Source organism: Misgurnus anguillicaudatus, chromosome 11 (genome assembly GCF_027580225.2).
Source record: "Misgurnus anguillicaudatus chromosome 11, ASM2758022v2, whole genome shotgun sequence".
Taxonomy (NCBI): Eukaryota; Metazoa; Chordata; class Actinopteri; order Cypriniformes; family Cobitidae; genus Misgurnus; species Misgurnus anguillicaudatus.
The window spans coordinates 6,084,454-6,111,096 of record NC_073347.2 but is presented as its reverse complement, the minus strand read 5'-3'; the positions used below and the strand labels follow the sequence as shown (position 1 = coordinate 6,111,096).

At 38.0% G+C, this 26,643-nt stretch overlaps 1 protein-coding gene across 2 annotated transcripts in view; it reads right to left on the bottom strand.

Moving 5' to 3' along the window:
* Positions 1-26,643, bottom strand: part of csmd1a (CUB and Sushi multiple domains 1a) — a 696,936-nt gene that overhangs the window by 257,058 nt on the left and 413,235 nt on the right. For both annotated transcript variants that reach the window (XM_073872919.1, XM_073872920.1), the window contains exons 8-12: positions 23,566-23,647; positions 23,062-23,186; positions 16,985-17,106; positions 1,698-1,801; positions 1,400-1,512 (exon numbers count right to left, since the gene is read on the bottom strand). In XM_073872919.1, coding sequence (XP_073729020.1) covers positions 1,400-1,512; positions 1,698-1,801; positions 16,985-17,106; positions 23,062-23,186; positions 23,566-23,647 — 546 coding nt within the window. The remainder of the gene's footprint in view (positions 1-1,399; positions 1,513-1,697; positions 1,802-16,984; positions 17,107-23,061; positions 23,187-23,565; positions 23,648-26,643) is intronic.

Here is a 26,643-nt window from a genome sequence, read left to right as displayed (position 1 = left end):
AGTCGCGTCAAAAGGGTTTAGAATAAAAGAGATGCCAAATACTCGCAAAACACTACAGTAACTTCACACTAAACTCTGATCGCACATGAGATTGAGCAAGTATAAACCCCTTTGAAGCGTCTACAGCAGACATGTATTTTGACATGACGAGCCACACACATGACGGGCTAAATACATATTGTCATGAGCTTCGCACCAGCTGCCACTGCTAACAATGAATAAATGCTGAAAAAAATGATAATTTCATAGTCTGTGATACCTAATGATAGTACTGAAAAAATATTACATTTAGTAAGGCTTGTAAAATAAATAAAAGTAGACTTTTGGACCTTATTATTAGCCTGGTTAGCCAGACCTACATCAAGATGTAAGGTCTGGCAACTCTTCACACAAACGGCTCAATGCAAGGGGCGGGATATAAGGTTGTCCCTCAAAATGCCTCTGTACGCAATAGGATAGCGCTATGACCAATCAGAGCAACGAAGAAGGTGACGTATGAGTCCCCTGCGTTTCCCCACCAGTGGAGCTAATTGGTATATCAAACTTTTACCGTAACCAGTCGGCAAAACTCCAAACAAATCTTTCTTGCTTAAAAAGGACTTTAGTAGGGTTATTTGCTCTTCACTCAAAGAAAAACATAAGTCTAAGTCCTTCAGAGTCGCGGCCAAAGCCGCTTCAAAAGAAAGCTGTTCGCCAGCAGCAGCAGCCATTCTTTGTTTTCAAGTAGGAACCGTCGCAGGCAGCTCTGTCGTCATCATGTTAAGCCCGCCCCACAGACGCTACACACAATGTGATTGGCCTGACCAAATTTTGGTTTTTGGAGCTGTTAAGTGTATTGTGAGTGCCTAGACTAAACCCTGGCAGCAAATATATTTTGTGGCAGCTAGGGTGCGTCTAGATTTCTAGGCTACCTTATTATATAAAAATGAAAACTTTCTATGATGGCATAAATTATAGCTTTGATTGGAAGAGCAAAAATTATATTTAGAGAGATGTGTACACCCTGCTGAAAAAAACAGGATAGCAGCAAGACCAGCATATATTGTGTTTTGGTGCTGGTTGAACACCAGCTAAACCAGCACCAGCATTAGCACCAGCTATACCAGCACCAAACCAACATTAGCACCATCATCCCATGCTGGTCATACCAGCAAGACCATCCCATGCTGGTTTGATGCTGTTCTTAAAGTGCTTTCACAGATTTGTTATGATGGCAAACTATTTTAGGTAAAGTCATACATTTTCATTCTTTAAAACACAAATATAACATTATTGTTTCTGAGACAGAGTTATGGTTTACCATCTTGCTTTATATGGCAGTGAGTTGAAAATGACCCTGAGAAAGACAAAAACCAAAAGGTGTGGATGCATCCTGTTTCCAAACATTCCTGTCACGTACCTTCATATACAGCTTTAAAACCCTGCGATCCGATTGTGTCGTCAGATTGCAGATGCAACCACATCTGGTTGCTCATGCTAACAATCAAATCAGGCACGCTAGAGCCGGTAAGACTGCAAAAGAGGAACAAAATCAAGTATCACTCGTTAATGTCCATATTCATATAAAGCTGGCTTTACACTGCACAAGCATACTCTATGTGGAGGTTGCACTATTCTTTGAAGCATAAAGGGAGTTAGTGAATGGATGGAAATGTGTGTTCAAGGTTTAACATGAAAGCACTTTTTGCTATACTTACACATAAAGGACTCTTCGAGCATCCCCTATCTTGCCTCCATCGCCTACTGTTAACGTGTCGTACGCACGCTCTAGGTCAAACTCTTCAAAAGCCAGCTTGATGACCTACACGGAGAAAGTATGATAAGCATCGTAGATAGACCATCAAGCCGAAGCAAAATGCACCTATAATGGCATGAGGCGATCTTTTAAACACAGAGGAGGCACAACGTCGTGTCAGGTCAGTCACAGCTTTGAATACTTTAGCATTATCTGAGACTGACTGCAGAAGTACCTATGAAGGTGCAATTAAGTAAATTAGTTTTATTCAAGAAAAGGGAGATTTGGAGATGTTAAGTCACGCTCGGCGCGAAGCCTGAGGAAACGGGCTATGTGTTCATTTGATGTGTGCATGTGATGTGAGAAAAGGGCTGAGCGAAAATTGGATTCGTGGAGAGATAGCTTGAAGGAGAATAAAAATATAAAGCTCAATTAGGACAACCCTGTTATCAACATCCTCACATTTTGTTTTTTAATGGGCCATTAAAGAACCATTATTCTCATCTATATTCCATCCCATCCTTAAATTCTGTCTCTCATCCATAACCATGGCAGGTGGTTACAATCTCATCTGTGAAATACAAAACCAGGTAACACACAACGGAAAACAATAAATATGACACTGGGGGGCATTTTTTGGTGCTTGAAACAACAAACGCACTAAAAAGGAAAGCCTTAATACGCAGTTAAACATCTGTTTAATATAAACATGTATTTACTATCTGCAGCTTAAGAAACAATCTTGTATACCGGTTTCAAAATGGGCACAATATTTGACTCTTTCTACACTTGCAGTGTATCTCAAAGGATACATACCTATAAAATCTGCTAAATAACAGCACAAACAACATACAATTTTGTTTTGCTGTATTTTTTCTAGATTAACAATGAATTCACTGTTAATGCAAAGTAAGAAAATAATTTACTGTACGCTGCGTCCGAAAACTCAAGGCAGTGACTCGTTGCCTCGCTGTCTCATGAGGAAATGACTTCGGAGGCATGAAGGCAGCTCAGAGAAAGACTTTCGGACACACTTCAAAGACAGCGTGTTTGAAATTTAAACAGAGAGCGCCTTTGTGATAACTAATCACATATTTGAAAACTACAATACTAATTTCTCGCTAGAAATGCAATTAAAATGTGTAAAAGATGAAAATCTACCTTTATTTACACTAAATTGGTGGTTCAGTCGCGTCCTTGGCCGCCATTTTATTTTTTCGAACTCGACCGGGCTCGACCAATCACATTCTTAATGTACGTCCACGCATAGGTATCTCAGGAGACATGAAGTAAACCAAACATTTAATTCGGACATGCCTTGATGCCTTCCTGCCTTGGAAAGCTGCCTTAGAAGGCAGCAATTTAGAGTTTTCGGACGCAGCCTTAGTTTTAAGTTAGGCTGATTAAACATGATAGAAAACTTGACACCAAATGATATGACTCACATACTCAACAGACCCCATAATCCAGCAAGCAATTCTGGCTATAACAAGGCAACATTTGGGTTGTCAATGGCCTCGTACACACTACAAACTTTCAGGAGTGACAACCGCAGTTAAATGCGGGAGTGAATGCTCTAAATGTTCGTTTCATGTCAGTACAGAATAAGACTCACTCAAGTAAATGTGATGATTGACACAGAGATAACCATAGCAACGTTTTGCCGTTTCGCATGCTCACTCACAGCTTTGACAGAAATAATTTAACAGCGTTATGTTTTGCAATCAACCTCCGTCTTGGTGTTGTGTATTGTAAGCTTTTGTGAGGCTGCTCCACAGCGCGTTGTCTTGCAGTGTTGCCAGGTCCTTGTTTTTTTGTACGTAAATACCGTTTGGGTGCTTAACTATTTATGGGTTTTGGCTCATGAAGCCATCAAGTTTTTGGTGTTGTTAAAATGTGAAGGTGCCAGTCCCACTATTTTGATCTTTGAGGTAAAGCATTTGGATTTATTTTGATTTGTTATTGGATTTTTCTCGTTCGCTGTTTTTTTTGTGCAAGATCTGGCAACAATAGTAAGTAAATGCTCGTGCCTCGTGTCATTTTCTGCACCGCACATACAGAAGACTTTTTACGCTTTTAGATATTTATTTTTTCAGAAGAGAGACCTGTTACTGTATGTCCACGAAACACGTTTAAAAACTTTATTAACTACTAGTTGTTCAGTTGGGTTATGTACACACTATGCAGAGTTTCTGTAAATGCGGTTGTCACTACCTGCATTTTGCGGGAGTTAATTTGGTTGTAGAATGCGGTTGTGAGTCCCATATATTACTTAATTGTGTGTGTACAAAACAGGATTAAGCATTAAAAGGTGAAGTGACAACTGAATTTATATGCAGTGTGTACGGGATCAAAATGCAGGTAGTGACAACCGCATTTACAGAAACTCTGCATAGTGTGTACATAACCCAACTGAACAACTAGTAGTTAATAAAGTGTTCATGGACATGACAGGTCTCTCTTCTGAAAAAATAAACACTAAAAGGGGAAAAAGTCTTCTGTATGCGCGGTGCAGAAAATGACAGAGGCACGAGCGTTTGCTGACTAGTGTTACCAGATCTTGCACCAAAAAAAAAAAACAGCGAACAAGAAAAATCCAATAATAAACCAAAGTAAATCCAAATGCTTTACCTCAAAGATCAAAATATTGGGACCGGCACCTTCACACTTTAATAACACCAAAACCTTGATCGCTACATGAGCCAAAAGCCATAAACAGTTAGCGGTAAAACTGTATGTGAGTACAAAAAAGAAGAGGACCTGGCAACACTGCAAGACAGCACGCTGTAGGGCAGCCTCACAAATACGTACAATACACAACGCCAAGACGGAGGTTTATTGCAAAACATAACGCTGTTAAATTATTTCGGTCAAAGCTGTGACTGATAAGCACGTAAGATGGCAGAACGTTGCTATAGTTATCTCTGTGTCAATCGTCACATTTTCAGGAGTGAGTCTTGTTCTGTACAGACATGAAACAAACATTTAGGGGATTCACTCCTGCATTTAAATGCGGATGTCACTCTGAAAGTTTGTAGTGTGTACGAGGCCATTGACGTCTCACCATAGCCCAAGAAAAGACGATGCATATATGCTTTGAACATGTAAAAAAAGCAAATACCTTGAACACCTGTTGACTTTGCATATAACTCGCATGTATCCAAATTCAAGGTGATAGGGTAGTAGTGGGTTACTCATAGCTGGACTATATTGGGTTTATAGTTAGCTGTCATTTTACTGGCTCGATTATCACTTGCTGAAAAAGCAGCTGAAGTTTCGTATCCTGTTGTCCGTGCTGCCGGTTCAAGGGTTAAACCTTTTTGCATGCTAATATTAGCAAAAGAGCAAGAAGACCAGCTTAAGCCTTTATATGCTAAAACATGATTGTTTAAAAAGAAAAGCAAGATCCGGCAACACAATTCACAAGTTCTTGACAAGCAATCTGTATAAAATGTCAGTGCCGATACGGAGTCGTTCCCTAAACAAGAAGCCTAAAATGCAGGCTTTTAAATTATCCCGTCAAAAGTAAAGATTCATTTTACAGAAGACTTAGCAAGTGGATGAAAACAGCACTCACGGTCTACATAAACACATTTAAAGAGTGACAGGACATCTTAGCGACTGTTCCCTGAACCGGTTTATAAGAACTATTGATTTCTTTATTTTATACAAAAATAAAAAGCCTGACAGTTGCCTGAATGGCTCTACTTTGCCTGCGTTTGAGACGTCCCTGATGCTCTTCTGAAATTGCTAAATGGTGTGGTTTCATTCTGTTATTTTATTCATCCAGAATAAAAGTGAGCGAGTGAGTGTTTGCCTTCGCATTCGGTGTTACTTACAACCCGTGTTGCCTCTAAGCTGTGCTCATGCATGACTGCACATCCAATGTTTCCCCTGTACAGAGCAGAAACATTCTGTGCAGAAAGCACTATCACAATTGAATACTTGAATAATAAATGATATATTGGCATAGGCTAAATCTTCTTTCAGGTTTAAAACCTCACACGTAGTTTTCGGACATATGTCACATACCGTTTGCATGGCTGAAAAGCAGCTTTGGATTATTACTATTGATAACCCTTTGTGTCTGTCTGTGGGTTTTGCAAATATTTAAGCAATCACAACAGAATTCGTACAAGTTGGCTAATTCATATGAATTTGTACCAAGTGAATTGTACAAAAATATATGATTATCATAAAAAACATTAATCAAACCCCACCCCTAATCTGTGAAAGGATCACTACCTTGTCATGTTTTGGAGGCTTGCGTGTCTCAATGACCCAGATAGCTATGCTGGCAGGAGCTTTGTGTTCCTGGTAGGGCCACCCATGCCAGACAGGTCAAAGGATAGAGACCAGACTAAGAGTGATCCCTAGTCCTGCAGGTTGAGGGTTAGGGCTAACAACCCAGTTTTAGAAGTTAGGAGTATACGGAAACAGCACAAAAGAAACTAAAACTTTTGTTGCTGCTCTACATGCAAGTGGCATATCGGGCAGCAAGTAAATAGGTAAGTACCCCTAACATCGCCCCTAACCCCAACGTCACAAGGGATATATATACTGTATATACAGCAGGGAAAATAAGTATTTAACACATCAGCATTTTTATCAGTAAGGGGATTTCTAAGTGGGCTATTGACACAAAATTTCCACCAGATGTACTGTAGCCATCAAGCCAAATATTGAATTCATACAAAGAAATCAGAACATTTAAGTATACAAGTTGAGTCATAATAAATAAAGTGAAATGACACAGGGAATTATTGAATACACTTTATTTAATACTTTGTAGAAAAGCCTTTGTTTGTTTGTTGTGATTACAGCTTCTAGATGCCTCTTGTATGGAGAGACCAGTCATCTGCATTGCTCAGGAGTGATTCTGGCTCATTCTTCCACACAAATGGTATTTAAATCTTGAAGGTTCCTCTTTTATGAACTTTGATCTTCAGTTCTCTCCATAGATTTTCTATGGGATGTAGGTCAGGTGATTGACTGAACACTTCATTGTTTCCTTGGCCTTGTGTTTGGGATCATTTTCTTGCTGAAATGTCCACCCTCTTTTCATTTTCAGCTTTCTGGTAGATGGCAGCAGACATTTTTCCAGAATGTCCCGGTACATTTCTCCATTCTTTCTGCCTTCAATAATATGAAGTCTGCCAGTACCCCTTGCTGAAAAGCAGCCCCAAATCATGATGCTTCCACCCCCAAACTTAACTGTTGGTATAGTGTTCTTGGGGTGGTGGGCAGTGCCATTTCTTCTCCGAACATGGTGTGTAGAATGACTGCCAAGTTTAATTTTGCTTTCATCTGACCATACTATAGTCTCTCAATAATCCACAGGCTTCTCTAAATGCTCTTTCGCAAACTTTAACCGTGCCTCAACATGCTTTTTGTCTTGCGAGTCTTGCGTGGTGAGCGTGCATGGATGCCATGGCGGTTCAGTGCATTGCATATACAGTAGTTTTCTTTGAAACAACAGTACCTGCTGATGCAAGGTCTTCCTGAAGTTCTGTCCAAGTAGTTCTTGGGTCTTGGAGAACTTTTCTGATTATTCTTTGGACTCCTCAGACAAGGATCTTCCATGGAGCACCTGATCATGGCCGGTTTATGGTGAAGTGATGCTCTTTCCATTTCTGGATAATGGCCTCCACAGTGCTCACAGGAACATTTAGCATTCTGAAAATGCACCTATAACCATTCCTATCAAAATGCTTTTCAATGATAAGATTGAAGAAGAACTTAAGAGAGTTCTTGGCTTTTACCCATCATGAAGTCTTTCCTGTGTGCCTCCTGGGTAATGAGAAGCCTTTTTCGGACATCATTTAGGACTAAAGCAGCTGATATTAATTAGTACTGATAGGGGGCAGGGTTTCTCTCTCAATACTGATAGATTTCAGGTGATCTCCTGGCTTTCTATGCCATTTTGCACCTTGCTCTCTTCATGTGTTCAATTCCCTATGTCAATTTACTTTATTTATTATGACTCAACTTGTATACTTAAATGTTCTGATTTCTTTGTATGAATTCAATATTTGGCTTGATGGCTACAACTAGTGGAAATTTTGTGTCAATAGTCCACTAAGAAATCCACTTACTGATAAAAATTATGATGTGTCAAATACTTCATTTCCCCACTGTATGTAGATGATTTCAGCAGTAACAACATAAACAAACAGCTTTTGTGTAACAAACGTAACTTCAGGTAAAACTAAAAGAGTCCTTTTAGAGTAGTTTATTTCTGATAACAAGCAAAATAAACAACAAGTAGATTACTTTAGTTTAAATCATATAAAAAACTACACTGAGTTAACATTAAATGTTTACTATATAATGTATGCAATCTTAACTACAAATCGGCTGCCAAACCTCCCTTCACATAGCGGTGATCTATGATCGCAGTCTCCTCTTGTCTTAAGGAAACAAAACATTTGTTATTTTCGATGAAGTATTTGTTCCAGAGTTCAGTTTAGCCTAAGGTGACTAGACGCCCTTGTTTTCGTAGGACAGTCCCGTTTTTGGTGTTCTGTCCCCGACATGAATCTGTCCTTGGAAATCTCCCCGTTTTACAGCACGTCCAAAACAACCAGCAAATACACTGAAAAAGACTGATCAACATTTAAGGTTTGGAGTACAAGACCAGAGCAATCATGTAATGATTATTTTCACCAGAAGAGGGGGCTGCGAGCTACACTGATTACTTGGTTGCGCGCCACTGATTTACTGAGGAAGAATTTACTACGAGACATGAGTAATGCTGCGTCCGAAACTGCCTACTTCATACTATATAGTACGCAAAAAGCAGTAGGCGAGTACTATGTCCGAAAACATAGTATTCGAAAAACAGTATGCGAAAAGTACCCGGATGACCTACTACTTCCAGTTAGATTTTGCAGTGTGCATACGATGGACACTTCACTATCCCATGATGCCCCGGGAGAGGAGTTATCCAACGAAGAAGACTTGTTTTCGCGCTGAAATGACATGGCGTGATGACGACATATGTCACGTGATGTAGCAACATGGCGCATGTAGTACGTCCGAATCTCATTCATACTACCAGGATTCATACTATACAGTACCTACTGTTTTAACGGCAAGTAAGTAGGTACTTCATCTTATTCAGTACCTACAGTATGCGGTTTCGGACGCAGCCAAAGTGTCATCCAATTATAATAAGATATGAAAACAGTCAAAGTTATTGATGGTTAAGGTACTAAGTATTAGTGTTAAATTAAAGTAATAAACCAATAAAGTGAACTGATCACAGCATGATCATTTATTTTGTGTAAATATGTTTACATTTTGCATTTTGAGATATGTCATATCTGTGCATTGTATAAAAGAAAAAATAATAATTTAGGCTACAGAAATTGTTCAATTAATTGAATTAACCCACAACAATAAAAAGACGAAAACATTCAAAATAGAATTTGTTCCCGTTTTTTAATTAATACTGTAGATATCAACAAATTAGATTTTAATGATATTTTGACCATTGAACTAGGAATTGTCCCTGGTTTTCATTTTAAAATCTGGTCACCTTCGTTTAGCCACTAGCCAGACCATTAACTCATTCCCCACCAGCCATTTTTTGAAAAGTTGGCTACCAGCATTTTTGTGATTTTCACAAAAGTTTCACAAAATGCCTTCCAGATACATTTTCTTCTAAAAATATATAAACATACAAATATACAAATTAAAAAATAGACCATATGCTCAAACAAACAATGAACAAACAAAATTATCTATTTTTTCTCTGCTTACAAACTCTTAAATATAGGTATTTTTCTTGAAAAATATTTTTGTTGCAAAAAGCTGAAATAATTGCATTTTTGTGAAGGAATTTTGTTAGAGATCAGATTAAGAACAATTATCAAAACATACACAGAGTTTAAAATTAGTAAATAACGTTTTGGCTTCAGTTTTTTCATAAATTGGCCATCTAGTGGATAATCACGGTATTGCAGATTAACATAAAAGTTAATCACGAACATGTTTTTTATGCAAATGTTTTTTTCTTAATTGATGAGATAAACAAATAGAGATCGGAAGTTTAGTCCCATTCAGATGCATAACTGTGACAACGCACGTGCGTCCGATTAAACATCTATATATATACTATAGAGAGAGAGAGAGAGAGAGCTTTAGATAAGTACAACATGTGAAACTGGTCTGCCTTTAATGGCTTTAACTCTTTATATAATTTCTGATGTAAAAACTGTGCAATTGAATCTATTGCATGATTATTGAGCTACTTTTTATCCCTTGAAAACCAATCTTCCTTTTTTTCTAGAGCTTACCCCTGCTTGTGCCTTTTAAGCCAAGCGTGGCTTTGCAAACATGAAAAACATTTTTTTCAGACATTACAAACATACAGTCTGTTACAAAACGCCTCACATCTCAACCATGAACTTTACATCTCAACTGTCGGCTTTTACCACTGCCCCAGCACCACAAACAGAGGAAACACAAAGTAAAGAATAAACCAGCAAATCTCTGGTGTATGTGATAATAAGATATTCTTCAGCAGTCTACATAACGGTGTTGACACTGCCCTTTCCCTGGCCATTTAATCAAAAGCAACAGGACAGTGTAAACCATAAAGCTCTCTCTCTCTCTCTCTCTTTATGTATCAGATGTCATCCATCATGTAGTGAAAATAATTGAATATACATGTTATGTGATGAACTACACCTGTGCTGGAACCTGTTTTGTCTAAAATGACATCACTTACTGTCAGACTGAAGTGTGATTGTCTCTGCAGAAGAACATCGCTCACTCAGCTTCTGTAATAGCTCCTCCTCTCTTTTACTACGCACGCAAAACTACGACCATTGAGTCCAAGAAGTGTTCACACTTCATTTTCGGATAAATGAGTGACATCCTAATACTTCAAGGGCACTTATTCTTTTTAGAAATTTTAATTTAGTCATTACTTATTCTAACAAATAGGGTAGAATACGTGATTTGGGACACACCTGCAGGACACTAGTTGTTACAAAAAGGGCAAAACAAAGCTATTTCTGAGCAAATTCCTGCATCAATTGATTGTAAATAAAATGCAGTGACATTCAGGCATACAACTTTGATGTCGTCCAAATACTATATATGGGTCTGCTGTATATAATATATATAAAATCAACTGGACTGACCGTTCATATAGGAAGCTATGCGGTGCCTCTGCAGTAATACAGTTTCTTATCATCATGACAAAGGTTGCAGCCAACCGAATGATGTCACAGCCAGTCGCACTCTGTCACTCTGCAGTCTTATGGGATAAAGTGATTTTCCCCAAGAGAAAAATGATCAGTTTGGGTGGAAAGTGAACAGCAGCAGTAGAACAATTTTGGGCCAGACATTAATATAGCTAATACGAATGGCAGCACTAAATATTTGATCTTAAACAATTTAAGTAAAAGAAAAGCCCTTTCTAATCGTGTTACTTCAGACTAGAGGTCTGCTTGGGTCCAAAGAAATATACCCAAAATAACCCGAATCACTTTTTACCTGAACCCAATGTGCATATATATATTTTTTAAGAAAGACCCAACCCAAGACAAACCCGAGAAAATCTTTTTTTTAACTTGACTGGACCCGAATGTAAACAGAACCAATGTGTGTGCAGTCTGCAGCCCCTTAAGGTGCTTCTCCATTGCATAGTACCCCACGGTTTGGGTCAGCTTACTTTTGGGGGCTTTTCCATTGGTTGCAGTACATAGTACCAAATACCTTTTTTTTAGTACCACCTCGGTCAGGTTCCAAGTGACCCGAGCCGATACCAAAACGTGACGTTAAAAAACACTGTCGCTATAATGTAAAAGATTAGCTTTACCTTCATGCCAGCTTGCGCTGTCTCGAGTAAACCTGTTGTGAAATAAATGAACTGAAAAATAAATTAATTTATGGGGATGTATTCCAACAATGCTCTCACTTGTATGATGTCATAGCAGTAGGCAGCGCATATATAACGACACGCCTATAATCCCTCCCATTCCGAACTGTTACTAAACTCAATGGAAAAGCTAACCAAGCCAAAGTGAGGTGAGCTGACCCGACCTGACCCAAACCATGGGGTACTATGCAATGAAAACACTAGACTACCATACGAACATCTTGATTCATTTAAACCTACTACAATAGATGAGCTCTCTAGACTAGTTACATCATCCAAATCATCATCCTGTATATTAGACCCCGTTCCCACAAAACTGCTTAAAGAGGTATTCCCTGTAGTGTCAACCCCGGTTCTAAATATCTTTAACTCATCGCTAGAAATAGGATACGTTCCAACAGCTTTCAAACTAGCAGTTATTAAACCGCTGATTAAAAAAACCGCAGCTTGACCAGGGAGAGCTTAATAACTTTAGACCAATCTCAAATCTCCCTTTTCTTTCGAAAATATTAGAAAAGGTAGTGGCAAGCCAGTTGCGCACATTCTTGACAAATAATAGTACATATGAAAAGTTCCAATCAGGATTCAGGCCCCACCATAGCACAGAGACAGCGTTGCTTAGAGTTACAAATGACCTCCTATTAACATCCGATCGTGGTGAAATCTCAATTCTTATATTATTAGACCTTAGTGCAGCCTTTGACACAATAGATCATACAATCTTACTCAATAGACTAGAAAACTATGTTGGCATCAGTGGTCAGGCGCTAGCCTGGTTTAGGTCGTATCTAACCAATCGCTATCACTTTGTTTATGTAAACGAGGAAGAGTCATATCACTCCGTGGTTAAATACGGTGTACCGCAGGGTTCGGTTTTAGGTCCTATCCTGTTCTCGTTATACATGTTACCTCTAGGAGACATTATCAGGAAACATAACATAAGTTTTCACTGCTATGCGGATGATACCCAGCTTTACATCTCCTCACATCCCAGCGAAACACACACGTTTTCTAAGCTAACAGACTGCCTTAGCGATGTTAGTGACTGGATGGCACATAACTTTCTTAAGCTGAACTCCAATAAGACAGAGATACTTATTATTGAACCGAATCGCTACAAACATAATATGTCAGATTACAAGTTGCACATAGATGGCTGCACTGTGGTGCCATCTTCCACGGTTAGGAACTTAGGTGTGATGTTCGACAGCAACTTATCCTTCGATAGTCATATCGCCAACGTCTGCCGCACAGCATTCTTCCATCTTAGAAATATCTCGAAAATACGCCATATACTGTCTACATCTGACGCAGAGAAGCTTATCCATGCTTTTATGACCTCTAGAATAGACTATTGTAACTCGCTACTCGGGGGATGCCATGCAAATCAAGTAAACAAGCTTCAGCTAGTTCAAAACGCTTCCGCAAGGGTACTTACTCGATCTAAAAAGTATGACCACATAAGCCCAATTCTGGCATCTTTACACTGGCTATCAGTTAAATATCGCATACAATTTAAAATATCACTAATCACCTACAAAGCTTTAAATGGCCTAGCACCCTCATATCTTAGAGAATTACTATCAGAATACAATCCATCACGCACACTACGGTCGCAAAATTCTGGTCTCTTGATTATCCCTAGACTATCAAAAGTGTCTAAAAGTGGAGGGTCATTTTCCTACTTAGCCCCTAAGCTCTGGAATGATTTACCAACCGATGTCCGAGAATCAGACACAGTCGATAATTTTAAATCTAGACTTAAAACTTTTCTCTTCAACAAAGCATTCGCATAATTTGTCTAGTAAAAGTACTTGACTCGAAATAGTTATCTGTACGGAACAAAGCACTCGCGGTCATAACACAGACCAACCAAATAAATAAATAAAAACCTTATCTTAACCTATAGTCGGATTGCGATTTTGGAACTTTCGTGTTCTTGTGAATAGTATGCCATACAAACCCGTTTGCCACTGAACCTGCATTAACGACGACAGTGGGGCTTCCAGCCTTAGTCAAACGGGTTGGCACGTATGGTTGGGTTGTGATTTTGGTGTTTTCTTTGTATTGCAAATAGTATGCCATACAGACCCGTTTGCCACTGAACCTGCATTAACGACGACAGTGGGGCTTTTGGCCTTAGTCAAACGGGTTGACACGTATGGTTGGGTTGTGATTTTGGCGCTTTCTTTCTATTGTGAATAGTATGCCATACCGACCCGTTTGCCACTGAACCTGCATTAACGACGACAGTGGGGCTTCCGGCATTAGTCAAACGGGTTGGCACGTATGGTCGGGTTGCGATTTTGGCGCTTTCTTGTGTCTTGTGAATAGTATGCCATACAGACCCGTTTGCCACTGAACCTGCATTAACGACGACAGTGGGGCCTCCAGCCTTAGTCAAACGGGTTGACACGTATGGTCAGGTTGCGATGTTGGCGTTTTCTCGTGATCTTGTAAATAGTATGCAATATAGACCCGTTTGCCACTGAACCTGCATTAACGACGACAGTGGGGTTACAGGCCTTAGTCAAATGGGTCGACAGGTTTCATTTTCTCTTAAAAATCGGAAGGTGACCCTTAGTTACCATATATACCGTCGCAGTGGGCCCCCAATTTGCAAAATCCTCAACTGTGGATAAAACAATTATGCCTCAATAGTTAGTCTGTCTGAAACTAAGCTGATTAAACCACATCACTGTGTGACACTTGCATTACATGTGAACGGCCCCTACGCTAATATGATTTTGTTTTTCTCTCCCTGTCTCGTCCCTGGGTCCCATTGACCCTGAGGACAATGGGACAAACAGACCCAGTTCCGGTAGATGTGAAAGTCGGCACACCTCTGATCTACTGGTCGTCCTTCAATGTGATGCCCAGCTGATGCCTGACCAACGACCACCGGCAGGACCCGCTTAATATCCGCTTAATCTCTGCTTAATCTCCGCTTAATCTCCGCTTAAGCTCCTTATCCGTTTATATGTGTGTATATACATGTATATCTCCCAAGGGTTTTTCTCTCCTAGGACTTTTATTTTTATTTCCTCGGCTAAACAACCAGGGTTTTTTTTTTTCTCCTAGGGGTTTTTTTACCCCGGGGAGGTAGCCTGCTTTGGCTTAACTTAGCTTCTTCTTCTAGACGTTACATTAGTAATACGCTCGCTCATAATGTTGCATCATAGCCGCAGCAAATTTGACTGCTTATGCTATTGTGTATTATGTTATGCTTTCTGTCGTTTTTCTGTGCTTTTACTGCTTCTATTAATGTAAAGCTGCTTTGAAACAATTGAGTATTGTGAAAAGCACTATATAAATAAAATTGAATTGAATTGAATTGAAAAAGTGCCATTACGCTCCAGTCAGACAAAAAGAAACCCTGTCGGCCTCGCAACAAATTTGGCTCGCTGCTTTATTAATTTACTTTGTTATCTGACGACGACACCAAGGTAAAAGCTAAAATGTACATTTAAAATTGATTGACTGGTGTGTCTCAACGAAAATTAACCTACCGCCAGCCACACAATGTCGCAACCGCTCTTGGCAAACAGAAAAGGGGTTGGTCAAAAGGACATTGACGCACACATGTAAGATAGTTCATGTCTCGGGTCTGTTCGGCAAAAACACATTCATTTTAAATTTCCTGAGACCCTATGCCGCTATTATTATACCCGACCTGTGTCCGAGGCACACGTGAAACTTTTAGACCCGGACCCACTTGGTCTCGAGTCGAACACATCTAAGTGGACCAGTGAAGACCTTTACTTCAGACTTAACTTAATTGTGAAAGGTACCTCTTCTGGTTATTGATGATGGTGCATTGGGATTTATGTTGGTAAGTCTATATTTGTTATATGAATAATAACATTCCAAAAATATGGTTTGGTTTGTAATCGGACAAATGTCTAAGCCATTTTAAATGGCCCTGAAAGGTTCTACATGTATTAGTAGTCGTGTCGTGTTTTGAACCATGACCTTCTTGTCTGAGACACAAAGATCAAGACTGCATTTTTATCATCTTCTGCGGTCTTTACATTCTGTTCTGAGAATACACTTGAAGAATTTTTGCTCTCAGCTGTTCTCCACAACTCTCAAATATGCATACATGTACTGTTTTTTTTCTTAAACATTCGTTTACATTGCAATGTAAGATTAAATGAATATAATAATTACAGTAGAACTCAAACCATTGAAACAGCTTCACTCTTTGGACCTTCATTTCTAATTCCTACTAGATAGTATGCTACACAGTATTTGTTTAAATATGAACAAAATCAGCACCTGCAGTAAGATGCTGTCTAGTTAGAAAGCTGAACATGTTTTGGAACAGAGCCTTTGGTAAAAATATCAGAGTGTGAAATAAATTAAAGTCACATTTCATCATAAGATCAAAGCTGAAAGCATGAGTAAGAAAATAAACTGGTTGTGGCATTGCAGGGAGTTTGTGTGTATGATAGTCAAGTCTGTTTTTGATGGTGGCCAACAGGTACTTTCAATTTACTGGCACGTCACAAAGATTTTACAGTAGTCTATCATCTGTATGACTAATTGTACACATCCAGTTCCTGAGGGATAGTTTTTATAAACTTAATGTTTTTCCTCAGCTGCAGTGATGTAGGACTTTGAATGCTTAACAGAGAGAAAAACAACAATTTTGGGGGGATTGTAATGGATACACATTTGTAATGAATACACAAGACATCAATCAAATAAAGGGACTGTCTAAAAATATTTCATTTTATACTGCCAGTAAACCAATGTGAATATATTGAGTATATTCAATAGATCAACCAGTCCTAGTCCTACGGCAAATATGTGATGTATGCTTTATGTGATACATCATTTTACAGTCAAGTCACACTCATACAGCATGCATACCTTGCATTAAACATCTGCCACGCAGCTATACAAAGCATGTTAACATGATAGCTGTTTACTCTAATGAGATATTTTGATTATGGTTTGTCTTAATTTAGAAAGCACAGCATGAGTCGCTCCCGCGGTGTGTGCTGAGGTCATACCGAATTGTGCTACCGTCACTCTCACCACTGAGCTAAAGACGTGTGGCTAAACCTAATCAATTCCAGAGACGCGGTGCCAGCGATAGACGGGGCAAAAGGTTGACAATTATGCAAACGCTGTGGACTGCAATGCAAATGTTCTCTCAAATTATCTTTAAGATTATTTGTGACATTTATGCAAGGTCCCACTCAATTATGTGTCTTGGAGGCTATTCGAAAGCCTACCTGTTGTGGTTCGTCAGTATTCAAATGCATGGTAACCGCGTTCTGTGGAGTTAATTTTTCGTATGACCGCCAGTCAGACTTAGATTGCAATTTAGATTTAAATGACAGACGTACCTTCTCCGGATCCACCGCTGTTATGACCCACACGCAGTGTGCGTTATTCTCGTACTGGACGGGGTAATTTGGAGATGTTATCACGCCTTTAGGGCCTCGCAAATTAGAGCCACATGTTCTAGCTGTAAAGAGAATAAAAATAAAAACGAAATGTTTTTGTACTGCTGTTCGGATATCATACACATATTCAACAATACAATAAAAGACACATTGACATAAACAACATCACTATAGCTTTGTTCTAAAACCTAGTGTATATTTTGTCAATATAATTCCTCTTTATCAGTAGCTGTGTTTACATGGACAATTGTAATCGGTTTAAATGTTCAATCCGGATGAAAATGCTCCATGTAAACACCTCAATCAGAATGAAAAGACCCAAACCGATTAAGGCTACCTTGGCCAATCAGAAACTTAACAAAAGTGACGTCGCAAGGCAAAAACTGTCTCCACAACACTGCAACCAGCATTTCTTAAAATCCTCATCCAGGCAGGGGTTTTCAAAAATGTTTGGTTTCAGTGCCGTGATACTGCGTTTTCGTGTGGACGAACAGATGAGATAAAAATACACGTGTCCATGTGAAAATGGTAAGAAAATAGGACAAAACATTTGAGTAACCAATCCGTGAGAATGCCACGGAAAAAGACAGTCCGTAGCAGGGCCACGGAAAAATGCGGAGATCCGTGAGAATGCCATGGAAAAATGAGCACAAAATTCCGTGACTATGCCACGGAAATTTGTGAGATCAGGTTGAAAGGACATGTAAACACTCCGTAATAGCAGAAAACAAGCTTGTGTTGTCCTGTCATTCACTCAAAAAAAGATTCAAGAACTTCTTAATAGAAATGACACATTAAAATTTTACCTCATTAAGAGCAATAAGTATATATATTAAATTAGTTCAACACAAAATGAATATGTACTATAATTTATAGATTTTTTTTATTGCGTTAACACAATTAGTTTGAGTTTGGGTTCTGGAAAAAAAATACTGTTTTTTATCTCAACCTAATTTTATCATGTTCAGACCACTTAATCACGTTATGTTGGGACAACATGAATGATTTTTGTTGCTATTACTAACTGGGCTGTGGATCTGTATTTCCCACAATCGCTGTAGTAGACTAGCAATCTGAAGCACCGGGAGTTTTCCACGATGTGCAGCCTCCGAAGTGGGAGCAGACCGGGGGAACTAGGACTCGATCAGATGGGGAATCAGGGAGGCATTCGCACTCCAGAGGTTACATTTGTTCACATGTTGCTACTGAGCAATTAGTAAAGCAGGATATGTTAGCAAACATTGACCACATGACGTAAATATGAACACAAGATTGAATGTATCATAAAACAAATTATTATTTATCATTAAAAACGTTATTGATGTAAAAAAGACTTGAATTATACTCGCATGAGCAGCCATGTTGGAAAATGTTTTACCCCTTCATTTGAATGTGTTTGTTTAAAGCAGGGGTGGGCATCGAGGGCCACAGTCCTGCAGAGTTTAGCTTCAACCTTATTCGAACACACCTGAATGTCATTTCCAAACAGTCCGGAAGACTTCAATTAGATTTTTCAGTTGTGTCTGATTAGGGTTGGAGCTAAACTCTGCAGGGACACTGGCCCTCAGGACCAGGAGTTGCCTACCCCTGGTTTAAAGGGTTATTTGGCCCTTCCCCTACCCCTTTAACTAAAAGAAAATTGGGACATCCCTAGCCCTTCACGTGAACGCACTTAACGGAGGGGAGGGGAAAGTGTAGGGGTGATGGGTAAAAATGAAATTGGGTCTAAGTGTTCATGTAAACTCTATGATAGGATTTATCAATCAGAATGATTTTATTCCGATTGAGGAAAAAGGTGTCCATGTAAACATAGCTATTAATGTTATCCAATGCCTTCTGCAACTAAAGCCAAATATCCTTATGACAACCACCACTATACACTCAAAAATTGCTGGGTTATTTTGACCCATAATGGGTAAATATTGGACAGAACACATGCTGGGGCAAAAAGGACCCCGTGCTGGGTTAAAAATGACCCAATCTTGGGTTGATGTTATGCAAACATGGGGTATAATAACCTAGCAGTTGGGTTAAAACAACCCAGCATTTGGTCAATTTTAACCCAGCAGTGTGCTCTGTCCAATATTTACCCATTGTGGGTCAAAAAAAAACCCAGTCATTTTTAGTGTGTATCTACAAAATCATCATTATGCTCTATAAACCATAATATAGATTACTGGGCCCCTCAAAGTCTGGACCTCAACCCCATTGAGCAAATTTGGGGCGAGTTGGGAAATAAATTGCACTTGTAAATTCAAAGGAATACTTGCAGATGACATGGGCTTTGAAATGCTGCCTACAGTATGTAAAACAAAGCTGCCTAATCAGTTTTAAAACAAAGCTTTTATTACAACTGCACATACACATCCAGCCCTCATGACATGGGCTAATCTATTTCAGGTCATGCCTCAGAATAACTTGACTCAGTCATTGAAAGAGTCCCTATTGTTTACAGTGCAATGGTATTAATGGTATTATGCTCCTCCCTTGTGTTTAGTCAGGGATTATCTTTAAGATCGTATAAGAGCAGGCCTGCTCCTCATCAGCTTCTCCACAAGGTATAAAGGGACATTTGGATAGGTCGAGATGTGAAAAGATAACACAGCAAATATTCTCAAACTGGGACTGTACCAGATTCTACTATGGGGAAAGCTATCGGAACAAAGTAGAAATGTTTTGTATCACTATTAACCTACAATAGAATTGTTGTTCTTTTCAGGTGATCAGTATTAGAAAAAGGTTTCAAAAATGATCAAAGTACTCAATCCAAACTCATTCAAAAACATATGTGACTACATCAGGTATTTGAAACATCACATTTGTAGTGACAACTTCGTTTTTACCCAAATATAACAATGTAAGCAGCAGGAAATAAATGCATCCCTGAAATGACGCCATCCTCCCATCAAACCTAACCATGGTTATTACAGAAAATATATTTAATAGCAGGTGTACAGGGGACCTCATGGCATTTACCGAACAGCAATCTATAAGATAACTACTTATCATAAAGATGAAGTTTAAAAACATTAACATTGAAAACATGACCTCCTTCATGGTCTGTATACTTGCAAATTGATGTTATAATCGCCACTTAATTACCAAAGTGGCAGTGAGTGCTAAAAGCAGCAGTCAAATTGAGCTTATCTCATTTACAGGTGCAAAATATACCCTATAATTAACTCAAAAAAAATCTCCTCTGTATCGAAAGAAATAAAGCTCTCCGGTGATTAATAAATCACAGGCTTCTTGTTTCGTTACCCTCACCTCCCAACATATCCTAAAAGAAGGAAAAGACTGCATTTAAACCTTGTCTTTAAAAAGGTTACTTGGCACTGCAAAAACAGAAAAGTGTCTGGATCAATCAGTGATCGGCGAGAATTGCGTGTAGAAATTGTCAGACATGGTTACTCCTACGTCCGCTCCTCTGACACACTGCCTTATTTCATTTTGATTAATGTCATTTGGAGGCCTGTGTCCTCTGTGGCTTTCAGAACCGAGACACTCCAGGTCTCAAGCGCATCTAGCCGCATGACCGCTGGGACGAGACTTCTGGGATGCCAAAAATAAATCAGGAGAAAATTCTACATTATTTGCTCTTGTTGTGAAGCAGATGCCCGAATTGCCTCATCCTTGTCGCATTGCTCAGGTCAGGCGATGACGAAGGATTAGCCCGTGCGCACCGAACACGCACTGTGTGCTTCGATATCACATGGTCACGGCTAATAAAAAGACATGTGCTGTTTAAAATATACGGTACAGTTAGGAGGATTGGGATTTTAGACCACTGGCATTCACAGTGGGAATGATTGCTGTCTGACAGAAGAGAAATAAAAACTGAAAATAAGTAGCATATATTTATATAATTGTATATTTGTAGCAATAGCAAGGTTTCCCGCAGAAAATGTGTTAGTTAAGGTGGTAGGGTTGGACGGGTGGGCGTGGCCAGGGGCGTGACAATCAAAGGTGCGGGGCGTATGCATTATGATGAAAATGAAAATATTTTTATTTAAAACACTCAAAATAAAACTTATTTTTGAAGAAACTATGACAGAAAATGAACACATACTAGATTATTAATGAATTAGAGGTTTTTAACAGATACCTAACGAAAATGCGTGATGAAGAGTTAATAAACACAAACTGAAGCAGATGTTGTAGAACGTCTGGCAAACGATGATAGATACATTTTGGCCCTATGGCGCGTGTACACGCTCACAGTGTGAAGTGCGTCCGCGCTATTCTCCGAGATGTTTTATCAACTGGCTACTAGTTATCCTCCTGACAGTGACGGACCACGTCTTTCTCTTATTTGGCCATGTGGCGCGCGTGGCATGCCCGCTCGTGGTGAAGCGCATCAGCGCTATTCTCCGAGATGAACTTGACAGCCTGTTGTGCAGCAATTTTTTTTTTTTTTTGGACGACCTAGTTAAGGCGGTAGGGTTAGGCGGGCCGCCCGAACTGCAAAGTGCTGCGAGAAACCCTGAATAGCCAACAATAATTGTATGGGTCAACATTTCTATTTTTTATGCCAAAAATTATTAGGATAAGATCATGTTCCATGAATATACTTTTGTAAATTTCCTACTGTAAAATATATAAACAAGATCTATCAATAGTAATATGTGCTGATAAGCACTTCATTTAGGCGATTTTCTCAATATTTAGATTTTTTGCACTGCCAGAATCCAGACCACACATGCAACATCAATACAACGCTTATTTATTCAGCTTTCATATGATGTATTAATCTCAAATTAATAAAATAAATGACACTTATGGGTCACATTTGTTCAATTATTGACTATAGTAAAATATTGGAAATTTTTACTGGCAAAAACATGCACTTTAATTCAAGCAAATGTGTGCACATCCAAAACAAAGCAGGTGCCCAAAGAAAGTAAAACAAAAATTTAATTACATCATATTTGATAAAGAATCAAAATCAAAACAACGAGTAAATATTTACACCTCTACAAAATGAAGGTTGGTTGGTGCGTCTGATAGCATGAAGACTTCTTCCCCATTAGGAATATGACAGTATAATAAAAAGAGTTTGCAAACGCTGGGAAAACTTTAATTAAACCTGAAATTATGCATTTAAATCAGCTTTTTCTTCTAGGTTAGAGGTTTTTGTAATGTGGATACAAGCTCTAGTGAATGGCACTAAAAGCGGCAGCACCTAATTAAAGCAAACATAGATCCTCATTAATTTACTTGATGGAAGTATCAAACAAAGGGATGTGGACAAAATTTACTGAGTGACCGCAAAGGTAACATTATTGGCAAGAGTAACACAAATGCTGTGTTACTTCCAGAAAGTGCAGAACTTTACTAAATAAACGTGGTCCATCACTGCCTGGACAGCTCATATCCCAGCAAGTGTAAGGGTTCATACCACAAGCAAACTTTCAGAACTCAGTGAGCTGCTATCTATTGCTTACATAGACTACATCCTACAGAAAATTAAACCTGATCAATTTGGAAAGTTTGACATAGGCAGTGACCTTGTCATACAATACACATATAACAATCCACAGTGTTCTTTATTAAATTAACTTTATTTGAAATCACCTTACTTTTTCAATGAATTACACTTTTTTTTTATTTGTCACTGTGCCTTATGGAATTGCCGTTTTTGTAAAACATACTGCACTCCAAAAATGCTGGATTTCAGGGATGAATGCAACATGTTGGGTTGTACTGTAAATGAACCTATGCTGGGTTGTTTAACCCAAAATGCTGTGTTCTCTTAACCCATTGATGGGTTCAATATAAAAATGTTACCCTGCGGCTAGATTTGTCTCTTTTTCGCCCTAACGCTGGGTTGAAAATAACCCATCATTTTTTAGAGTCTGCTTTTCGGTTAAATCCTTGTGGCACAATTGTCCCTGCTTGGCGGATTATGCAGCGTTACTCCCCACTGCCATGTGGTACACATTTTACTTAACAAGATCTGACAATGTCCCTACAGAAAGTGTCACATCGGGGGAAAACAGAGCCATATTTACACTTACTCCGACAGATAGGCCTGTGGTCACTCCAGGCCGCCAGAGTCTCAGTCACTCTCTGGCATGTGATGCTCTTTGATCCCTGCAGCACGTAGCTGTCGTCGCAGGAAAACTGGATGCTGGCTCCGACCCTGTGGAATTTCGAGAAACAAATGACCGTCGGTGACCGATCAGCGACACAAGTCGTGCTTTCAGACACCTCTGATGCATTTTTTGTCAGACAAAATGAAAGTAATTTTTGTCAGACTTCCAAAACCGCTTGTCTCTGGGGTTTTCTTTCATTTTCCGAAACGCCCAGATGGTTTTCCATTAAATGCAGAACATTACACATCTTGGTTCTATTTTGAGAGACATTAAAACCCCACTTAGTAGCGGTGACCAGAGGTCCTAGTGGTAATGGCCCGTCGGTGCGGGAGTTGAGACAGACAGCAGGTCCAGACCTGATTAAAACTGTGTCATGCGGTTACAAAGGACAAGAGCAGCAGAGAAGGGAATAAATAGAGAACTTACTGGAAACTGGAGCCAATTCTTTTCCCATTTTCAGGAATCCCTGGATCCGGGCAAATATCTGCCGCCATCCCCCCTTGGCTTACTGCATGCGGAAGAAACAAGATAAAAAGAAAGATGAGAAGATGAATTGCATTACATGAGAAAGTCGACTGTTGCGTGTGATGTCCAAATTAAAGACTGTGTATCAGGATAGCATTACCAGCCATACCGCCTCTTACAGCAATTAGCTGGAAAAGTAAATCATTTGTGAGCTGTAAGCTATTTGTGAATACAGTGGCCACAAAAAATGTCACAAAACCAGCTAAGAACATGTATAGATCATAATTTACCCCAAAACATAATAATAATAATTATAATAATAATAACAATAATAATAAGTAAAATAATAATGATGATAATAATAACAACAACAACAACAACAACAACAATAATAATAATAATAATAATTAAAATAATAAGAACAATACGAACAATAATAATAAGTAAAATAGTAATGCTAATAATGATAATAATAATAATAATAACAATAATAATAATAACATTAATAACAATAACAATAATAATAATAATTAATAATAATAATAATAATAATAATAATGATAATAATAACAATAGTAATACAATAATAATAATTAAATTATTACATATTATTATTATTATTATTATTATTATTAATATTATTATTATTATTGCAATAATAATAATTATTGTTGTTATTATTATTATCATTATTATTATTATTATTATTATTATTTTACTTATTATTATTATTATTGCTATTATTATTATTATTATTATTATCATTATTTTAATTATTATTATTGTTATTCTTATTATTATTATCATTATTTTACTTATTATTATTTTATTATTGTTAATTATTTTTATTGTTATTATTATTATTATTATTACCTTCTTTATAGTTCTTCACATTAACTGACTTGTTACATTAAACGTTACATTATTAATATGCTCGCTTGTAAAGTTTATTCATAGCTGCTGTATTTTGTTACTTATGTTGTCTGTCAATATTTCTGTGTTTTTCCCTGCTTCTATTAATGTAAAGCTGCTTTGAAACAATTACCAATTGTGAAAAGCGCTATATAAATAAAATCGAATTGAAAACTATTAAAAGTCCAAAACGTTTCATCATGTTTTTGAATAGTAAATGTATTGTTTTCTCATTTTTAAGTAATATATTTGTGATTGTGCTAGAGTATCTTGTGAATATTTTAACGCACCTGCAACAAATCCTACCTGACAATGAAAACAGCATGTACGAATTCAGCACAGCCCAGTCTGTACAATATTCATCAGAATGCCAGAGTAGATTGCATTCACAGGTGAAATCTATTCCTGTACAGCTGACAGGGGATTTAGTGGTGGTAAGCTCAAGGCTATTACCCAGAAAAAGCAAAGAAAGGTCAAAGCATGTCCCACGTTTCCCCTCTCCCTGCTCTCGTGTTCCTCCTAAGCCACAGTGAGTTTATGTTTTCACAGTCTCGCTTTCTGTCATCCCACTGAGGTCATTTACTGGCCAAAATCACATTAGTTCAGTTCACAGATGATTCCACTTCAGGTGAAGCAATGACTACAATTACATCCACATTTCTCCATATTCCGGTTAAAGCCGGTATGAAATTAACCTGTTGAGTTTCTTTATACACTTTCCGCATGAATCATTGGTGACAAACAATATTGGTCCAATTAATATGTTGATGAATCAAAGTCCCAGTATTGTTTTTCGTTCAATTTCCTGATTAAAATGCAAATTTTGTTTCATGTTGATTTAAAAAAAATTAATAAAAAATACATGTAAACGTAATCAACATGCTCTGAATGAACTAAAAACTTACTTTCCTGTTATTACTTTGTGAAAAAGATAAAAGGGTCTCATTTATTAATCTGCACAGTAATTAATCAAAGAAAATTTAAACCTATTAATTCTCATTCTTGTCTCAGCACACAAGAGTGCAATGAATAGCAAAGCATAGATCTTGAGACTCACCTTTCAATATATTGATTTATGTTCATTTATTTTAAAGTTCACAAAAACAATCATAATAATTGGTAATAATCTTCTTGGCCCCGAAACTAGACTTTCATAATAGCAGTCACATAATAATGCCTGCACTTACGTATGCAAGTGTACATAGATAATTACAGTGGATATTCAGAAACATTTTACATAACAAAGAATTCTGATAAATACAGCTCAGCATTTAAGATGTCTTATGCAGATTTTTTAATCGCCGATCACTTTATGCCAATTATGTTAACATATTTACATTGAGCATGAACTACAAAATTACAAAATTCTAATCAAAATCGATATTTTATTTTGCTTGTAGATGATCACGCTGTGCTAATTAAACAAAAAAAAAAACTTTGGTTCCTGATGCAACACTGAGAAATGAAATATTGTTTGATCTGCTAAGAAAACATTTTAAGAAATCAAGTTCCAAAAGTATCCTCTTACAATCTTATATATTTAAATACGAGTGATAGAATACTACGTTTCATTTTTTTTAGAATTGTTAAAACACCTTGAATTGCATTTAAATGCATTGTTTACACACTGATGGGTTAAAAGTTACCCAAAGTTGGATTGCTGTTACTCAGCCATGGGTTTTATAAGCCAGCAGTTGGGTTGAAACAATTCAGCATTATATTGAAACAACCCAGCATTGCGTAACTTAACCCATAGTGTGTTTTGTTCCATATTTATCCAATGCAGGGTTAAAAATAACCCATTACTTTTTAGAGTATAAAGCTTTTAAAGTGTTGATATTATTATTATTAGTAGTAGTAGTAGTAAATAAGAGAGATCTACCTAAAATCCAATTGGTTTAAATAAAAATATGCCTACTATCAAAATTACTATCAAGGTAATTTACTGGTGTACGTGTGTGTGTGTGTGTGTGTGTGTGTGTGTGTGTGTGTGTGTGTGTGTGTGTGTGTGTGTGTGTGTGTGTGTGTGTGTGTGTGTAAGCAGCCCAGGGTAGCCATTTATGGACCAAGGCCTTTTGATAATCTGTCATGTCTCTCTTTTTGATGTGATCTTCAAATGTCTTCTCT